The 17,824-nt window shown below is 40.2% G+C and overlaps 1 protein-coding gene and 1 pseudogene across 1 annotated transcript; both read left to right on the top strand.

Annotated features, from left to right (window-relative positions):
* The first annotated feature begins 2,233 nt into the window (after positions 1–2,233).
* LOC146492888 (tripartite motif-containing protein 16-like) lies at positions 2,234–4,523 on the top strand. The gene has a single exon (XM_085149631.1). The coding sequence runs from the start codon at positions 2,403–2,405 to the stop codon at positions 4,059–4,061; it is 1,659 nt and encodes a 552-aa protein (XP_085005757.1). The 5' UTR covers positions 2,234–2,402; the 3' UTR covers positions 4,062–4,523.
* Positions 4,524–10,057: 5,534 nt separating this feature from the next.
* On the top strand, positions 10,058–12,024 carry LOC146492887 (SUN domain-containing protein 3-like; annotated as a pseudogene).
* Positions 12,025–17,824: the final 5,800 nt, after the last annotated feature.

Below are 17,824 nucleotides of genomic sequence, written 5' to 3'. Positions count from 1 at the left end.
TGAAAATAAAAAATAAATTAATAGCTAATACACACATCTTAATGCCAGACTTAATGATTAGCCTAGCTTAAACACATGCACATTACATTACATGGACTAAAATGTTGTGCCAAACACACATCCAAGTTCTTTCTGAACGCATTAATAGTCACAAAGATGAAAGTCTCCTAAGGCACAAGCGTGTAGGGTACATTTAGCATGTACATGAGTTGTTGTCTGCGTTATTTCTGCTTGTTCACAACATTACTGGTGGAGATCCGGCAAAGATAGATTCAGAACTCCAGGCGTGATACTGTGTGTGCGGGGCGGGGTGCAAGTTTAGACTTCCCCATTACAAACCCAGTATAGGATTGTCCTTCACTATCAACTGTATGCAGATAAGCAACAGGGGGCCCATGACACGTTGGGATAAGTGAGCATTAATATTGTCTCCTTTAATGCCCGAGGATTATCTGTTGGGCACAGTGAATTTGACCAATCACGCTGTTTAACTGTGGATAAACGTTTGACGTCCTGTGATATATTGTGTGTTCAATAAACCTTTTTACCTAAGCAAGATCTGGAAGAACTGAACTGTTTGCACAAGGACTTTCATGGAGTTGGCAGGGATCCTAACATATAAAGCAACACACTGGAGCCACTAATCTCAGAGAATGTCTGACTTACAAAATGTATGATTTAATAAAAGAAGCTGCACAAAATGAATAAAGAGGAAAAACAGTAATTAACAAACACAGATATAAAGTCAAAGAAAGTATTTCTCTGTATTTGAATTGGAAACAATTAATGTTCATGTGAAAAGAAGAAGACAAATCTAACTGAAGTAGACTTACAGAAACTGGATGAAGTGAATTATATCCATATGTTTTTGAATGTGAATTTTCTGTGTTAAGAATAACAAAGAAAAAGTAATGAAGTGATTTTAAAGTTTAAACTTTGTGTTAAATCTTGTAAATCAGAGAGAGAGAGAGAGAGAGAGAGAGAGAGAGAGAGAGAGAGATGAGGTGTGGGTGGATATCAGATGATCAAATGTCAACAACCTGATTGGCCCAAGTGTGCAGATGTGACGTCCACTGAGGGAAGGGGGGAGAAAGGGTGAGCAGGTATAAAAGTGAGGTGTCATTTAGTCATTCAAGTCATTTAGCCTCTGGCTCCATCCATGAATCTGATGTTTGCTGTATAATCTGTGCTGTTAATAGTGTAATGGAACATATAATTTGTACATATAATTTCATATGTAATTATGATGATCTTTACCCGTTAAAATTTTAAATGAAACGATAAACAAAGGCCAAGAAAACTGAGTTAAACTCCTGAGTCTACTATATATTTGCACCATGAAGAAATGAATTGTTTGCAGCAGTAATAAATAATCAAATACATCAAATTATCATCAATATTTAAATAAAAGCAAGCATTGCAACAAACAAAACAGCAATTCAACAGACAGTTCTATAAAACTGTGGATGATTCAAAGTGCTGCAATAACTGCACAACAAAACTGCAGCGAGAAAAGCTTTGGATGTTCAGTTTAGTTATAATGACAGTTAAACAACTAAAATACTCGATTAAGTAGGTGAGAAAAAGTTACATTTACTGGATCAGACCAAAATACATTTGAATGAATTACTGACATGGACACTTTGTGAAAAATTACTAAAGTTCAGGCAAAATTTTACTAAAACCTTGAATTAAACTTGAAAGTTTTCATTTCAAGCACATCATGATGTTTTCATTGAAAATCCACTGTGACTGTGTACACAGGAAAGACTGCAAAATAATGTTTGTTTGTTTGTTTTTGTAAACACTGTGGACCGATCTGCATTTGTTATTGCTAAATTTAAATATTTGTTACTATTTAATGATCATAATCTCATTTGAACATAGGTTTGATTTAGTGGAGTCAGTTGTTCCCATGCATCATTCTGTAAGTGTGAGAATGAACTAAGATTAGAAAATGTCAAAATATAAAGTGTCATTTATTTTTATTCATCACAGCATCCTAAACTTTGCTGAACTTTTTGAAATATAAAATGAACTCGCTGAGTGTTGACTGTCACATTTCAAACATCCAAGTAAAGATAAACTATTAAACTTTAACTGGGTCAAACTTGTTACTGCATGTTGTAACCAAACATACCACACCCTGCATCATGTGATTGGCTCTTGGTCGCTCTGTAAAAATATTTCTTTAGCGCCTCCCCTCACAGATGTGTCTGTATCAGGATGGGTCTAAACAACATGGCGTAAATGCAGTTGCTGGTGAGCCTCATTTCCTGTAGGAGGTGAAAAAGAGCAGAGATCTGTTTCCCTTCAGAGCACAGAGGTTGTTTCTGTTCAGAGGAAGTGAAACTGTCTGACAGTCACTGAGAGACGGTGAAACGGCACAGCACACGAATCAAATGGATCAAACAAAATTCTGCTGTTCAGTCTGTTTGGATCTACTGAAGGATCCGGTGACTATTCCCTGTGGACACAGCTACTGCATGAACTGTATTAAAAGCTTCTGGGATGAAGAGGAAAAGAAGAAAATCTACAGCTGCCCTCAGTGCAGACAGACTTTCACAGCGAGGCCTGTCCTGGAGAAAAGCACCATGTTAGCAGATTTAGTGGAGGAGCTGAAGAAGACTGGACTCCAAGCTGCTCCTGCTGATCACTGCTATGCTGGACCTGAAGATGTGGCCTGTGATGTCTGCACTGGGAGAAAAATGAAAGCATTCAAGTCCTGTTTTGTGTGTTTGGTCTCTTACTGTGAGAAACACCTTCAGCCTCATTATGTAGCAGCTCAGTTAAAGAAACACAAGCTGGTGGAGCCCTCCAAGAAGCTCCAGGAGAACATCTGCTCTCGTCATGATGAGGTGATGAAGATGTTCTGCCGTACTGATCAGCAGAGTATCTGTTATCTCTGCCCTGTGGATGAACATAAAGGCCACGACACAGTCTCAGCTGCAGCAGAAAGGACTGAGAGGCAGAGAGAGCTGGAGGTGAGTCGACAAAACATCCAGCAGAGAATCCAGGACAGAGAGAAAGATGTGAAGCTGCTTCAACAGGAGGTGGAGGCCATCAATCAGTCTGCTGATCAAACAGTGGAGCACAGTGAGAAGATCTTCACTGAGCTGATCCATCTCATCCAGAAAAGAAGCTCTGATGTGAAGCAGCAGATCAGATCCCAGCAGGAAACTGAAGTGAGTCGAGTCAAAGAGCTTCAGGAGAAGCTGGAGCAGGAGATCACTGAGCTGAAGAGGAAAGATGCTGAGCTGAAGCAGCTCTCACACACAGAGGATCACATCCAGTTTCTACATAACTACCCCTCACTGTCAGCACTCAGTGAGTCTACAGACTCATCCAGCATCAATATCCGTCCTCTGAGCTACTTTGAGGATGTGACAGCAGCTGTGTCAGAGGTCAGAGATAAACTACACGACATTCTGAGAGAGGAATGGACAAACATCTCACTGACAGTCACTGAAGTGGATGTTTTACTGTCAGATCCACCAGAGCCAAAGACCAGAGCTGGATTCTTAAAATATTCACGTGAAATCACACTGGATCCAAACACAGCACACGAAAAGCTGTTATTATCAGAGGGGAACAGAAAAGCAACATTAATGAATCAACAACAGTCTTATTCTGATCATCCAGACAGATTCACTGTACGGTTTCAGGTCCTGAGTAGAGAGAGTCTGACTGGACGTTGTTACTGGGAGGTGGAGTGGAGAGGGGAAGGAGTTTATGTAGCAGTCGCATACAAGAATATCAGCAGAGCAGGGAGTGAGATTGAATGTGGATTTGGATGTAATGACAAATCTTGGTCATTAGATTGTAACAACAACAGTTATACATTTCGGTACAACAACATCCACACTCCTGTCTCAGGTCCTCGTTCCTCCAGAGTAGGAGTGTACCTGAATCACAGAGCAGGTATTTTGTCCTTCTACAGCGTCTCTAAAACCATGACTCTCCTCCACAGAGTCCAGACCACATTCACTCAGCCGCTCTATGCTGGACTGAGGCTTTACTATGAATATGGAGACACTGCTGAGTTGATTAAAGTGAAATAGACTGAAGTCTTTCATATTGTGGGTTTAAATCTGTATTTTAGTTTCATTTTATTTTCTCTCCATCATTTCTGCACAGAGATCAGCTGTCAGTCAAACATTATGGGCGGTACCTCCACATCTTCTAGTTGTTCTCTTGATGTTTCTGAGTTTTTAAAGGAGATCTTTCCTGTGACTGTTTATGGAGGCTATCACTGCTCATCATCATTTTGATTTACTAAAATATTTCTCCACATGAAAATGTAAACTTCTCTATCCTCTAAATGTTTCTGGAATATTTGTATTGAAAAATGTCGACATTTCTCTTTATGAGTATGGCAGACCATGTCTTTGTCTTTGTCTTTGTCAAAATCATCAAACAAATGAGGAAAAACTGTGATTTTAATGAATGAATTCATATATTGTGTTGATGTTTTATTGTGTGAATAAACTGGAAGGTTTGACTATAAATCAAACTTTGAACAAAGTCTTTTCTTCTGTCTTCATTCCAGGATCTCACTCAAATCTGATGCCGAAAATATGAAACTAATCTGAGAGAATAACTGAAGCAGTTTTCCTCCTGAAGCATCACAAAGTTCAGAGTTCATGTTTAGAGCAGAAGATTCAGCAGTCGCTCTGTGACCTTTCAACTTTCTTCACTAAAACAGCTTCATTACAGAGAAACAAGTCACATTTTCTTGATGTTCTTAAGTCCTTTCAGATGTTTTTAATGGTCCTTGAATGCAGCATCAGTGTCGCAGGTTTAAAAGGTCACTTTCTGTTGTGTTCAAAGATTTCCTTCAGATATGGTCTTTAATCAGTAAAGCCAGTGATACAGCAGTGTCATTAGCTGTGTTACTGGCACCAGGCTGTGTTTATGTATGTATTTAATTCTGTCTGAGGATGTCTTCAGCATGAAATGATCATTTGCTCAGCTGCTGTGTCTCATCTCTTATCAGACATTGGTTGGAACAGAGTTTTGTTGCTGACCATCTGACAAGAGGGTGAAGAAAAGCTTCAGGCTTCATTTGGACACTACGTTGGACAGAAGTCTCCACAAAAATGACTCAGAAACACAAATATTATTAATGAAAGTCCAAATGTCAAAAAGGGGTCATACATGATCCTGAGAAATGTCCTTGAACATTTGAACATGAGTCAGAGGGTTGTCAGGTTTCTACACTGCATCGTGGCATCAAGCCTGAGATGTCTGTGTAAACAAGTATGGAGGACACAAATGCACAGACGCAGTCGAGCTGTTTACTGCTGATGAGGAAGGAAAATAGTCTGTTGGATATTAAAGCAGCATTTATTAGAGTAAGAACAGATACTTGTGTCCTTCATTTGATCCCCGTCAATTTACAGAAGACTTAAGGACCCTTTGACTTCTAACATACAGCTGCATGTTTACAATTATTTATTTATTTATTTCTAGCAAAGCGAGACTTTACTGATTAAAGGTATATAATCAGACATATTACTGTTACTTTCTGAAAAAGACTCACATAAAGCAGATTTATCACAAGCAAACATCAAGACACATCCTTCATGGCTTAAAGTTGCAGTGGGGCTCTTTCGCCATCTGGTGGTTGTAACAGTTATGACAACTGTTCCTGCATATATGTCCCTCCTCAGTGTGAAGAAGACTGGACTCCAAGCTACTCCTGCTGATCACTGCGTGTTCCTCCTGTGTCTAAAATCTATTTCCATTATGAATCTGGAAACTGTTTGCACCAATCATAAAGGCAATAAAATACGTCACACACTAAGAAATAACAAAAAGGAATTGTGGATTTCAAGGAGATTTTTCCCTCGTTTTTTGAAATCATAAGAATACAAACTAATGCAAGACTGTCATGTTTTCATAAGTTTGTAGAGACACTGTTCTGTTGTATTCTAGGACATCAGTCACTTTTTAAATGCATGCTACTCCTCAGCAGCAGCAGCAGCAGCAGCAGCAGCAGCAGCAGCAGCAGCAGCAGCAGCAGCAGCAGCAGCAGCAGCAGCAGCAGCAGCAGCAGCAGCAGCAGCACCCATGACCTCCTTTTAGTCTTTGTTTTGTTATTTTTCAGAGTTCAGGAGACGTTCTTATGGGATTTCCACAGTGTACAAGTACTGTTTAGACCCTTTACCTAAAAGAAAAGAGTAAAGTACAAAGTAGATTTACTCACTGCAGGAAAATAATGCCTCAATCTGATATATTGTCTTATATGAAAAAACTGAAACTGATGCATCAAAGTGTAAGCAGCATTTTCCTGTTACAGCTGGTCTAGATGGAAGTGATCTGATCTCCTTTATGTACAGGTAGATATCCAGTGGGTTTGCTAAGGGTCACAGATGAGGGGCTGTGTGAGATGTTTAATGGGAAAGGAAATAAAACCATTGTTCCAGACCAGCAGCTAAGATACTCGAGTATCTTCAAATATGAAGCTGAGTATTACATCCATACTTTCCTCCACTGCTGATGACCTTGTTACCTGCTGCTCCCTGTTAATGATCAGCCTCAGTTCTGATAATAAACTGTTGACTCTCTGGGGGGAAGAAAGAAGTTTGTATTTGTTTCAGATACAATGAAATCATATTTTGACATATTGGAAGATGACATCGAGCTGAAAAAATACTACAGGTATAAATGGAAACTACAGTTTATTTCTGTTATTTCCTGTGATAGTGTTTGTACACTCGCTCATGATAACTGTTCATTCAGCTGCTGTTTTTGTCTGCTGGACATCTTTAGCTTTCAGTAAGGATGCATTCATAGATCAGCACATCTTTTTGAACCACATTTCTTATGAGACGCAGAGTTTGCATTTTGGAAATGTGGTGAGACCTGGGGTAGAAAGAGACTGAAGCCAGCTTCAACCTCGGCAGTTTTGTGTGTGTGTGAAGCAGAAAGATAAGAACTGTGTGGCCAACTCATCACACACATAATCCTGAATCAGAAAAACAGCATCAAGTGTTGTAATTGTTAAACACAGAAGTGTGATTTATATGTGGTTTTACTGATGGTTAACACAGTCGCACAAACACCTGAAACTGATCAAAATATAAAACAACATCCATCCATCCATTCGCTTCCGCTTCTCCTTTTCAGGGTCGCGGGGGGCGCTGGAGCCTATCCCAGCTGTCACAGGGCGAGAGGCGGGGTACACCCTGGACAGGTCGCCAGTCTGTCGCAGGGCTAACACACAGGGACAGACAACCATTCGCGCTCACATTCACTCGCACATTCACACCTAGTGGCAATTTGGATTTGTTTCAGATACATACAACATACATACATACATAAAACAACATATTAAACATAAATATGTGCCAGTTACCAGAACTTATATGTGGTTTCACTAAGGTTTAATTATGCTCAGTTTATCAATACTGGCATGCTGAAAATAAATAAAAATAAACATGTTTAAGTTAACCAGTATAATGAATCAGAAAATAGAGTAACAGTGATTCTAATAACAGACCTCACCAAGAGTCTGACCATGATGTGTGTGTGTGTGTGTGTGTGTGTGTGTGTGTGTGTGTGTGTGTGGTGCAGGATTGGAGTGTAATGAAGGTCGTCTTCATTACTTAACCATATAAACATACATGGGTGATTGTAACAGGGACCCAACACACAATATGTTTTTTCCTTTGTTGCCAACTTGCACAGGCACAAACACACAGTCTGCTCAGAGCTGGTCTCTGCACCCACGCCCTGGTCTCTCGCCTCACTATAAAGGAAAAAGAGAGACTGCCATCAGCAAGATCGCCACCACCTGTGGCCTCACCTGCCTCCCAGGCACCACCCCTCCCCTGCAGCTGAGCCAGGGACCACACCTCCGCCACATCAATACATTTGATCAAAAACTTTGAAACCTGTATTGTTGTTGGCAGATGTGTAATATTGGTGCACGCTACAGTTTGTTATTGAAAATTGTTCAGATGTTTCCTATTTTTATGACCACCTACACCCCAAGAAGTGTTGATTTCAGATCCTTTCTTTTAAAATCTATAAAGTGCCTGTTCATTTGTCATTAAAATTAGTTTTACATGAATGTTACTGGATCATTTATGATCTTTTAATGCTTAGACTACACTGTACACGTCTACATTACAGACATTTCAGTTACCTATTCCTGAGACTGGGCTGCTTGACTGTGGTTTGGAAGCATTTGCAAAAAGCAGATAGAGCATGCTGTAGTTTCTTTTTTAATATGATTGTCTGAACATAATCTGATCCTATTTCTACCTGTCTCTACTATTTCAAGATTTTACTGAAGCTTGTTAACCTATAATTAAGAGGATATATGTTTATTCCAGCTCTCATGGGGCAAAGGAATGAGACAGACTTATCAAAGTCTCTTTGATTAGATACTAGGGCCAAGTGGGTTCAAAACAGGGAGACACAATACCCATTAAAAACATACAATAAAATGCATATGTAACAGTGGGGACTGTAATACATAAGCCTATAAAGTGCAGTTAGGCTATAGCTTATACTCCCGGGGTCTTTGAATAAAACAGTTTGGCTGAGCTTCTTTATGCTCTCCAGTTGTTTTTAGCAGAGGCTGAGCAACCCAAGCTTCTTCCTTCTTCTTTTTTCCTGAAAAACAAACATGAACATGGAAACACCACGAAGAAGAAACAAAAGAAAAGAGCTAAAACATACAGTACATGGGTCGTCCCTATTACTTTTGTTTCTTTGCACTGAACCAGCTGCCCAAACAGTATAGTGACATTTTCAGATGACAGTGCAGCTCATTTCTTCTGAACAACATGCCCAGAAAGTGAAAATAACCTCTCATATGGTATGGATGTCACTGTGTGTCTCACCGTGTGCCCCTTCATGTTTGGGCCACCATTTCTGGGGACAGTCCTCTGTGTCATTAGTTGGCTCTGTCCTGTATCGCTCCACACGTCTCAGTACAGTCTTCCTCTTTATCAGATGAAAACTCTGAAACAAGCATGAGAGCTGATCTTTTCTTAGATGGCTCGTATGTTGCTGGTTGTTCAGGCTGTGCAGGCCTCTCCCTCTCTCTCAGCAACGCACTGATCGAGTGCCACACCTCAGGCCTGTCAGGTCTGCTCAGACACTTAAGATCCTTTCAACCTAGGATCCAGTGCAGTTGCAACCCTGAGCCACATGATGTTAGTTTTTTCCTTGCGCTTCTCCGTTTCTGCTTTGAAGGTCTCCTTAAATTTAACCATGTAAGCTGGGTCATCCTCAGAGACCTCCATCACTCACCACAGGAGACACAAAGCTGGCAACACCACTGAGGAGGGAATAAACCTCTCCCCTCCCAGAAGTTCAGTTATACACCTGCAATAATAGAGAAACACACTTTCTTGTTACACTTACTCACCTAAGGTTCAGTTACACACACACACACACACACACACACACACTCACCACTTCTTACATAGGAAAGTGCTGATTATGTTTATGTTCAGTTCCCCACTGTGGTGAAAAACAATGTGCTGTTACCCCGAGGTAACTGTGATTACTTAGAGAAGTCCGATAGTCTCCGGTGAGTGCACCTGTGTTGGTCTGCCCCAAAGCCTCCTCCACTTTGGCTTTCTCGTCTTCATACACGTTTTCTATCTTGGTTACAGTGGTGGCTCTCGAAGGCAATTCATACCCCTCATCCTCCACGATGTTAATCGGCCTGCAAGCTGTAGCTGCCCATTTTGCTATGGCTGGAAATTTATTTGAAAAGAGATTTTTTTCAAGAAAAGCAAGAAAATGTTGTAATCTGATGATACGATCTGAATCAGAACAATATGACTCTTTGCTTTTGAAGACGCTAAGAAAACGTTCCTTAATTAAGAGAGATTTTCATATATGAGTGTGATTCAAATATTATTCTGTTCATAAGAAAAAAAACTGGCACCGTAAAGTTTATATATAAAAGAATCTGCACTGATTTGTACAGAGATGCTTCTAATGGAAACATGCTCAAATCATAGTTAAGAAGTCTGATAAGCTTTGTGTTACAGAGTCCCTTAACCCTTTCTCTCGCTTTCATTTTACAGCCATGTTGAGAAGAAGTGAAAGACTTCAGTCTATGGGCTGTTACAGCAGAGAAGGAGAGCCGATAATCTCCTACAGGGAGACTTTATACAGGTTAGTGCTGATCTACATGTTCTTTTTTGTCATCCATTGACATATATGCATGTTTTATAATGACAATCCATTTGTTCTTCCATGTACCTTTTTTTTCTCACATGATTTTGTTTGTTCTATGCAGAATTTTCAAAAGGCGACGGCTCCGTTCTCGTCCCGGCCCCGACACTGCTGACCACGACGACGTTGATTCTGACTACACTATAGTCAGTGACAGCAGCAGAGGTCTCGTTGGAGCCACCAAGGCATTGGGACTTTTGGTCCTCATGCTGGCATTGTGTTTTGGTAAATGATCTCCTTCCACAAACAGTTACAGTCTTTCTAGTAGTACTATGTGCTTTTCTTCTGGATTAAGCATCTCATCTTATTTTGTGTTTCTCTTCACCCACCAGGGTTGAGTTTCAGTATTGGAGGGCCCAAAATTGCCTTTTCCACCCCGTTCACGAGTAAGGTATGAAAAACATATGAAGCTCATAATATAAAACTGATTTTAATTTTCAGATAATGCCAGTTTAATGTTATCATAAAGCTTTTACATATAACATAAATGGCCTCTGTTGGTCTCAGTTGCGGTACTTAATGAGCGAACATGAACAGGTGGAAAGGCAGTTACAACAGCTGCAAAGGGAGTTCATGGACATTAACCTCTTAAGCCCCAATGCCCCCTGATACGGGGGCAAAAAGCAGGAGATCAGGTAGGCTTGGGGCTTAAGAGGTTAAAAAAAGAATGGACTTCCTTCTTCCAGTTGGGGACAGGATGTCCAACTTTGCTCTGGAGGGACTGGGTAAGACATGAAATCAGATCAGAAGTCATGTAAGAATTTCTTTGTTGTTGTTTTGCAATTCCTTTCTCACTCTGTGTTTTTGCCTACAGGAGCAAAGATTGTAAAAGAACAGTCTTCAGCATCCTACCTTCCAGAACAGTCTGTGGGGGATTAATCTTATAAGTAACATTGCATTCACACTTGTCTTTCTTTAAATATAGGAATTAATTTACAGGACAATAAATAACTGGTTTTGGTGTGGGGTCTTACATTAATACCTGCAAAACCACCATGTGTAAGACCAAGAGTGGCTATTCAGGTATAATCTACTCCCACAAAACAACAACCTAACATCTCACACATCTGCACAGTTTAATAGTCAAACACTAGCGGTCCGTACTGAGCTCTGTTTTTCTTTTTCTCTTTAGGGTCGAGCACCCATGGTCCTAGGAGTGTGTTGGAGTTTTGCAGGCTCCCAGGGACATTTAACAATTGAGCTATCCCACAGCATCACGATCAGTCATGTGACACTGGGTCATATTTCTAAGATGGTGTCACCATCTGGAAAGATCTCCAGTGCTCCCAGGATGTTTTCAGTGTTTGTAAGTCACAGATTTCTGGACTTCACTGTGCACACATCCCATCACTGCACCAATGTTGAACTGTTGCATTTAGCATACATGTACATAGAGAACAACTTTATATGTATTCATTTCTGTCTTTTCGGGGAAAGAGAGCGTTAGGCGACAGTGGTGTCCACATTTCTATATGATGAAAATGGAGATCCACTGCAGACATTCAGGATACCCGTGAGTACACTCTGCCATTAGACACATGCACATAGACTTTTCTATCCAGAGTACTTAGAGATTAGCACCCCTTGCTATCTGTATATCCTCCCTCATAATAACCAAAGTATCCCAAAATTTATCATCCTGTCAAGACTCAAAAAACTTTTATCCAACTAACTAGACCTGTTTTTTTTGTTTTTTTTGTCTCTCAGGACCACAAAGTAGATGTCATCCGCTACGTCACGCTGCATGTGTTGAACAACTTGGGCAACCACAAGTATTCCTATCTGTACAGCTTCGGAGTTCATGGAAAGCTGACATAACCAGCTTCCCATGAACTCCAAATATATAAGAAAAGAGAGGGAAAATGTGACAGTGACTCAGACTCCAAAACATATTTAAATAATTGCATTAGAAAATAATGTCCATTTAACCCAAATTTTTTCCAGCGAACATCCATCCTACCAGGTAAGACATGTCTGATTAAGATGTTTGCAGTCTGATTCACCTCACCCCCAACCAGCCATGGCAGAGGACTTGCCCCTCCCTGAGCCTGGCTCTGCTGGAGGTTTCTTCCTGTTAAAAGGGAGTTTTTCCTCCCCACTGTTGCCAAGTGCTTGCTCAAAGGGGATCATCTGATTGTTGGGGTTTTCCATCTCTTATACTGTAGGGTTTTTACTTTACATATACAGTGCTTAACAAATTTATTACGACACCCGTCATAAAAATAAGAACACCCCAAATTTTTTAAACCTGTAATTCTGGTCTACTGGTTTTGTTAAGCACTGTGTTATTGTGAATTGGCCCTACATAACATGAACTCATTTGGACTGAATTACATTTTTTGTAAAACAAAACAATTCTCTAAATTTTCTCCTCTGAAAATTTTGAGATCTTTTAAAAACAAGATCAATAACATTTTAAGAAGATATTTTTCATGTTTTTTGTTATTCTTAATTGTCAGTGTATAAAAGCGCGATAACACTATGGCCACAGGATTTAAAATTTGAAAATGAACATTAAAACCCCTAAAAGTAAAAAAGTAAAGTCCATGTTGCATGTGCTGTGAGCCTTCACTGTGATGAAGGATTTGAGGTTTAGTGATTTAACTTTAACCGTGTGTTGTCAGTGATACAAAGGAAGCTTACGTCTTACACTGGTACCATCATTGTCGGTATCAGTAACTGTGTCATGGTCCCTGTGTCTGCCCGGTCGGCCCAGTGTGGCTACATGTGTTTTTGTTTTGCTCTCTCTCTCTCTCTCTCTCTCTCATCGCTCTGCCTGGGCGGAGCTCACCTCGGCCTCCCGCCTTTGGTCCACGCACCTGCAACTAATTACTCAGCTGTGGTTCATCGTCCTGTTTGCCGGCCACTTCTTAAGGGAAGCATCTATAATGTAAACAGAATTGGTCCTAGCATTGAAGCCTGTGAAACTCCATAATTAACCTTAGTGTGTGAAGAGAACTCTTCATTTACATGAACAAATTATCTGTTAGATGGATATGATACAAACCACTGCAGCCCAGTACCTGTAATACCTACAGGATTGCTTTAATCGTGCTAATAGAATATTATGGTCGACAGTATCGAATGCTGCACTGAGGTCTAGCAGGACAAGCACAGAGATGAGTCCAATGTCAGAGGCCATAAGAAGATCATTTGTAACCTTCACTAAAGCTGTTTCTGTGCTGTGATGAGCTCTGAAACCTGACTGAAACTCTTCAAATAAGCTGCAGATGATCTGTTAGCTGTTTGACAACTACTCTTTCAAGGATTTTGGAGCTGAAAGGAAGTTTGGAGATTGGCCAATAATTAACTAAGACAGCTGGGTCAAGAGATGCTTTTTAAATTAACGTTTAACTACTGCCAGCTTGAAGCCCTGTGGTACATAGTCGATTATTAGAGATAGGTTGATCATATTTGAGATTGGAGCATTAATTAATGGTAGAATTTCTTTCAGCAGTCTTGTAGGGTCTAAAAGACACATTGATGGTTTGGAGAAATTACTGGAGTTAACTCATAAAGATCACTGGTGCTGAAAGTAGCTATAGATAATTTTACATCTGTGAGATGATTATGACTACTAGTTAAAATTTTATTTGTGAAGAAGTTCATGAAGTGATTACTAGTTAACGTTAAAGGAATGGCTGGCTCAACAGTACTCTGACTTTTTGTCAGCCTGGCTACAGTGCTGAAGAGAAACCTGGGGTTGTTCTTACTTTCTTCAATCAGTGATGAACAGTAAGATGTACTAGCATTAAGGAAGGCTTTTTAAGTACCAAACTATTTCTCCAGGATAAATGATGATCTTCTAAATATGTGAAACACATTTTCTTCTCCAACTTACACATTATCTGCCTTAAGGTGTGCGTTTGAGAGTTATACCTGGGAGTCAAGTACTTCTGATTTGAGGCTCACTTTTTCACAGGAGCTTCAGTATCCAGAGTCATAAACAGGTAAAGTTATTTACAGGATAATCAGGCTCTGCTGGAGTAGTGTTCAGGTAGCTGCTCTGCTCTATGTTGGTACAGGGCATTGAAGATGATAACAGTGGGTGAATTATATTCTTAAACTTAGTTACAGCACTTTCAGAAAGACATCTACTGTGATGAAGTCTGCTCCCCACTGCTGTGTGATCCATTATTGTAAATTTAAATGTGATTAGGGAAATCATCAGACAAGAGAGGCTTACCCTGTTAAATGTTCAGTTTCTATGTCATATTTTAAAGCAAGATCTAGAGTGTAATTTAAGTGGCGGGTGGGTTCTTTTACATTTTAAGAAAAGCCAACTGAGTCTAAAAACAGAGTAAATGTCATGAGGCTGTCATTTTTAGCATCTGCATGGATGTTAAAATTACCTACTTATTTTATCTGAGCTGAGCACTAAGTCAGATTTTTTTTAAAAAAGTCTGAGAAATCCTTTGCTTTTTTTTCTGTTGATGAGTGGGCCACTTGCACAAACTCCCAGCATAATCTCCACACTCTCCGACTCCTTAGCGTGGTGGAGGTCCACACCGTGTGAATAGCTTCATGGTATTTTCCAATAAGTGCATCTCTGCTTCAGCAGGTGACATCCCCCTGTAAGTTTCTTCTCTTGCTCTTTGGTCTGGTTGTGTGTTCCTCTGAGTCATAGTCTCCAAGTTCAGACTGGGCTGTGTACGAGCCCAGGACCGTGTGGGTGGCAAAGGAGCAGGGCAGGCAATCAAAACTACATCCTCTCTCAGATCTAAGTACAGGTGGTACCTTGTGATGTCCTAAGTCAGTTGTGAGGGGTCTGGTGGGTAAACACATTGAAAGCAAGGTTCCAGGGTCCAGTCCTGATCTGCTTCTTCAGCTCCTTGGAACACCCTGTTATCATACACCCAAGGCCAAGCAGCCTGTCCTTTGTGAAACTGTGTTGTGTAAGCGTGTAGCAATTTACCTTCAACACTCAACTCTTTCTATGCCTCTTAGTTAACCCTTCACAGGGTGGGGTTAGTGCTTGTATCCCTTTAAAGAGGAGTGTATCAACTCAAATATGAGCACACGTTGCAATTAATGTTAAAAAGAAACTATGAAAAAAGTTTACTTCTAACAAAAGACAAAACAAATGATTAAGCTTCTTTACTGAGTCAGGAGGGTTTTGTGTCCTTCTGAAGTCACTGCTCCATGATATAATAGTAGGTGTTTATTTAGAGACTGCTTTAGGACAGCTTTGTTATTTCTTTTTCTTTAGGGGCAGCTGTGTCTCAGGTGGGAGAGCAGATCATCTACCAATCAGAGGGTCAGTGGGTCGATCCCCGCTCCTCCAGTCCGCATGCTGAAGTATACTTGGGCAGGATAGTGAACATTGCATTTGTATATATGTGATCGAGAGAATTAGATTTGTAGTAGAAATCACTTTGAGTGCTTAACAGAGTAGAAAGGTGCTACATGACCAAGGGGTCAGTGTTGACATTGTGGAGGACTATAAATACCTTGGAGTACACATTGGCAATAAACTGGACTGGGCTAAAAACACCACAGCACTTTACAGGAAGGGCCAGAGTCGTCTCTATATTTTGAGGCGACTGAGGTCCTTCAACATCTGCCAGAAAATGCTCAGGATTTTCTACGAGTCTGTTGTGGCCAGTGCGATCCTCTATGCTGTTGCATGCTGGGGGAGCAGGCTGAGGGTAGCAGATGCCAACAGACTCAATAAACTAATCCGTAAGGCCAGTAATGTTGTGGGGATGGAGCTGGACTCCCTCAAGGTGGTGTCGGAGAGGCGGATGTTGTCCAAAATAAAGACAATGTTGGATAACACCTCCCACCCACTCCATGACATGCTGGTCAGTCATAGAAGCTCGTTCAGTGAGAGACTGAGTACCAAAAAGCACCATTGAACGACACAGGAAATCTTTCCTGCCTGTGGCCATCTCTCTGTACAACGCATCCACTTAATACACTGGTTACTGCTACAACTACACATGTTTCTTTTCCAGCTATTTATTAATAAGTGACTTATGTATATATGTATATATTGTACTATTCTTTGTTAGCGTATTGTCTGTCTTGTTAATGTTGGTTTATAATGAAGCACTGTAACAAAAAAATAATTTCCCCCAGGGACCAATAAAGTATTCTGATTCTGATACATAATTTCAAGGGAGTTTTTAACTAAGACTGTGTAAGGTCGGTGTCAATCATTACTAAGGTTGGTGGAAATAATAAAGGTATTCATTCAACAACCCTAATATCATGACAACTGGAATGAAGGGACCGGAAACTACAAACGCAGCAATGACCGGTGAATGTTTAAAATGTCACTGAATTACATCCTTTACTCCTTCTTTAATTCTTCAACCACACACTCATACATGACCTTACTCAAAGAGGAGTAGTATACATATAAAAGACTCAGTCCAGGATTTCTAGCCTTTCTGAAGTCACTGCTGACCACAGACTGTGTCAGGACTGAGGACACAAAGTCACAGACAACGTAGTGAAGAGCGACAGTAGAAAGCCTTCTGAGGTAATACGGGCACGAGAAGGCTTCTTTTCTTCAGTCAATTTATTTTTTAAAATGCTACACTGTGGATATGCACACCACTGTCTGTTAGGGTCAGTGTTGTTGATCTGTTTTCTCTTAGAGCCTAGTGTTTGATAGAATTTAATTAATGTATAGCCATTCACTACAGACTCATTATTCAGTACTTATCTGATTAATTGCTCTGGATTTTTCACAGAAACTCTAAATTTCTACCTCTCTTCCTTATTGCAGAAAGTGAAAAGTCACTCTCATAAAGTCAGTCTGCCCCAGGGCAGCTGTGGCTACAACTGTAGCTTGCCTTCACCAGTGTATGAATGTGAGAGTGAGTTAATAGTGGAATTGTAAAGTGCTTTGAGGGGTCCCGAAAAGCGCTATATAAATGCAATCCATTATTATTATTATTATTATTGTTTATCATAAAGGGCTCACTTCTTTCCTATTCTTACTTGTATTTGCCTTCATAATAGAATTTCCTCTATCTGCCTGTGCATTCAGTCTGTAATTCCCAGGTTTATGATTGAGGCAGATGTAAAATTCTATGAATGGTTTCTGGGGACATCTACAGTACGGAGTAAGTAACTTGCATGAGGTGTGTCACTGTGTGTTTGACTTGCTCTGACTGTTACAATACCTGAGCAAACAGGTCAAGCCACGGAAAATTACGACAGCTAAAATGCAAATAGAATACGTCTTACTTACAAACCTGACGTGCATAGTTTAGAAAAAAGTTTCACGGATGTGACGTAACTGCCTACAGATGGTATTTCCTGATGGATTTCCCTCAGTGGAGGAGGAGAGGAGGGACTAAGAGCTTTGTCAAGTTAGACTCAGTGAAACAGTGGAAATCCTACAAATTATCCTGTTTGCTTTATACGGTTCAAAATTCTAGCTTACTGTTAAAGTATAATGTTAAAAACATATATTAACAATCACGACAGGTAGAATTTTTACCGCTCTTCATTACAATGTTGCTTCAGCTCATTGAGGTTTGCAGGCATTCATTTCTGCACAACTCTCTTAAGATCTGATAACAGCAATTTGCTTATTGCAACACCTTCTTTCCTTTCTGTTTCAGTTATTCTGCTGCAGATTTGCTGTTGTGTGGAGGACAGA

The sequence above is a fragment of the Neolamprologus multifasciatus genome, chromosome 22, assembly GCF_963576455.1.
Source record: "Neolamprologus multifasciatus chromosome 22, fNeoMul1.2, whole genome shotgun sequence".
NCBI classification, from domain to species: Eukaryota; Metazoa; Chordata; class Actinopteri; order Cichliformes; family Cichlidae; genus Neolamprologus; species Neolamprologus multifasciatus.
This window is presented reverse-complemented; position numbering and strand designations above follow the sequence as displayed.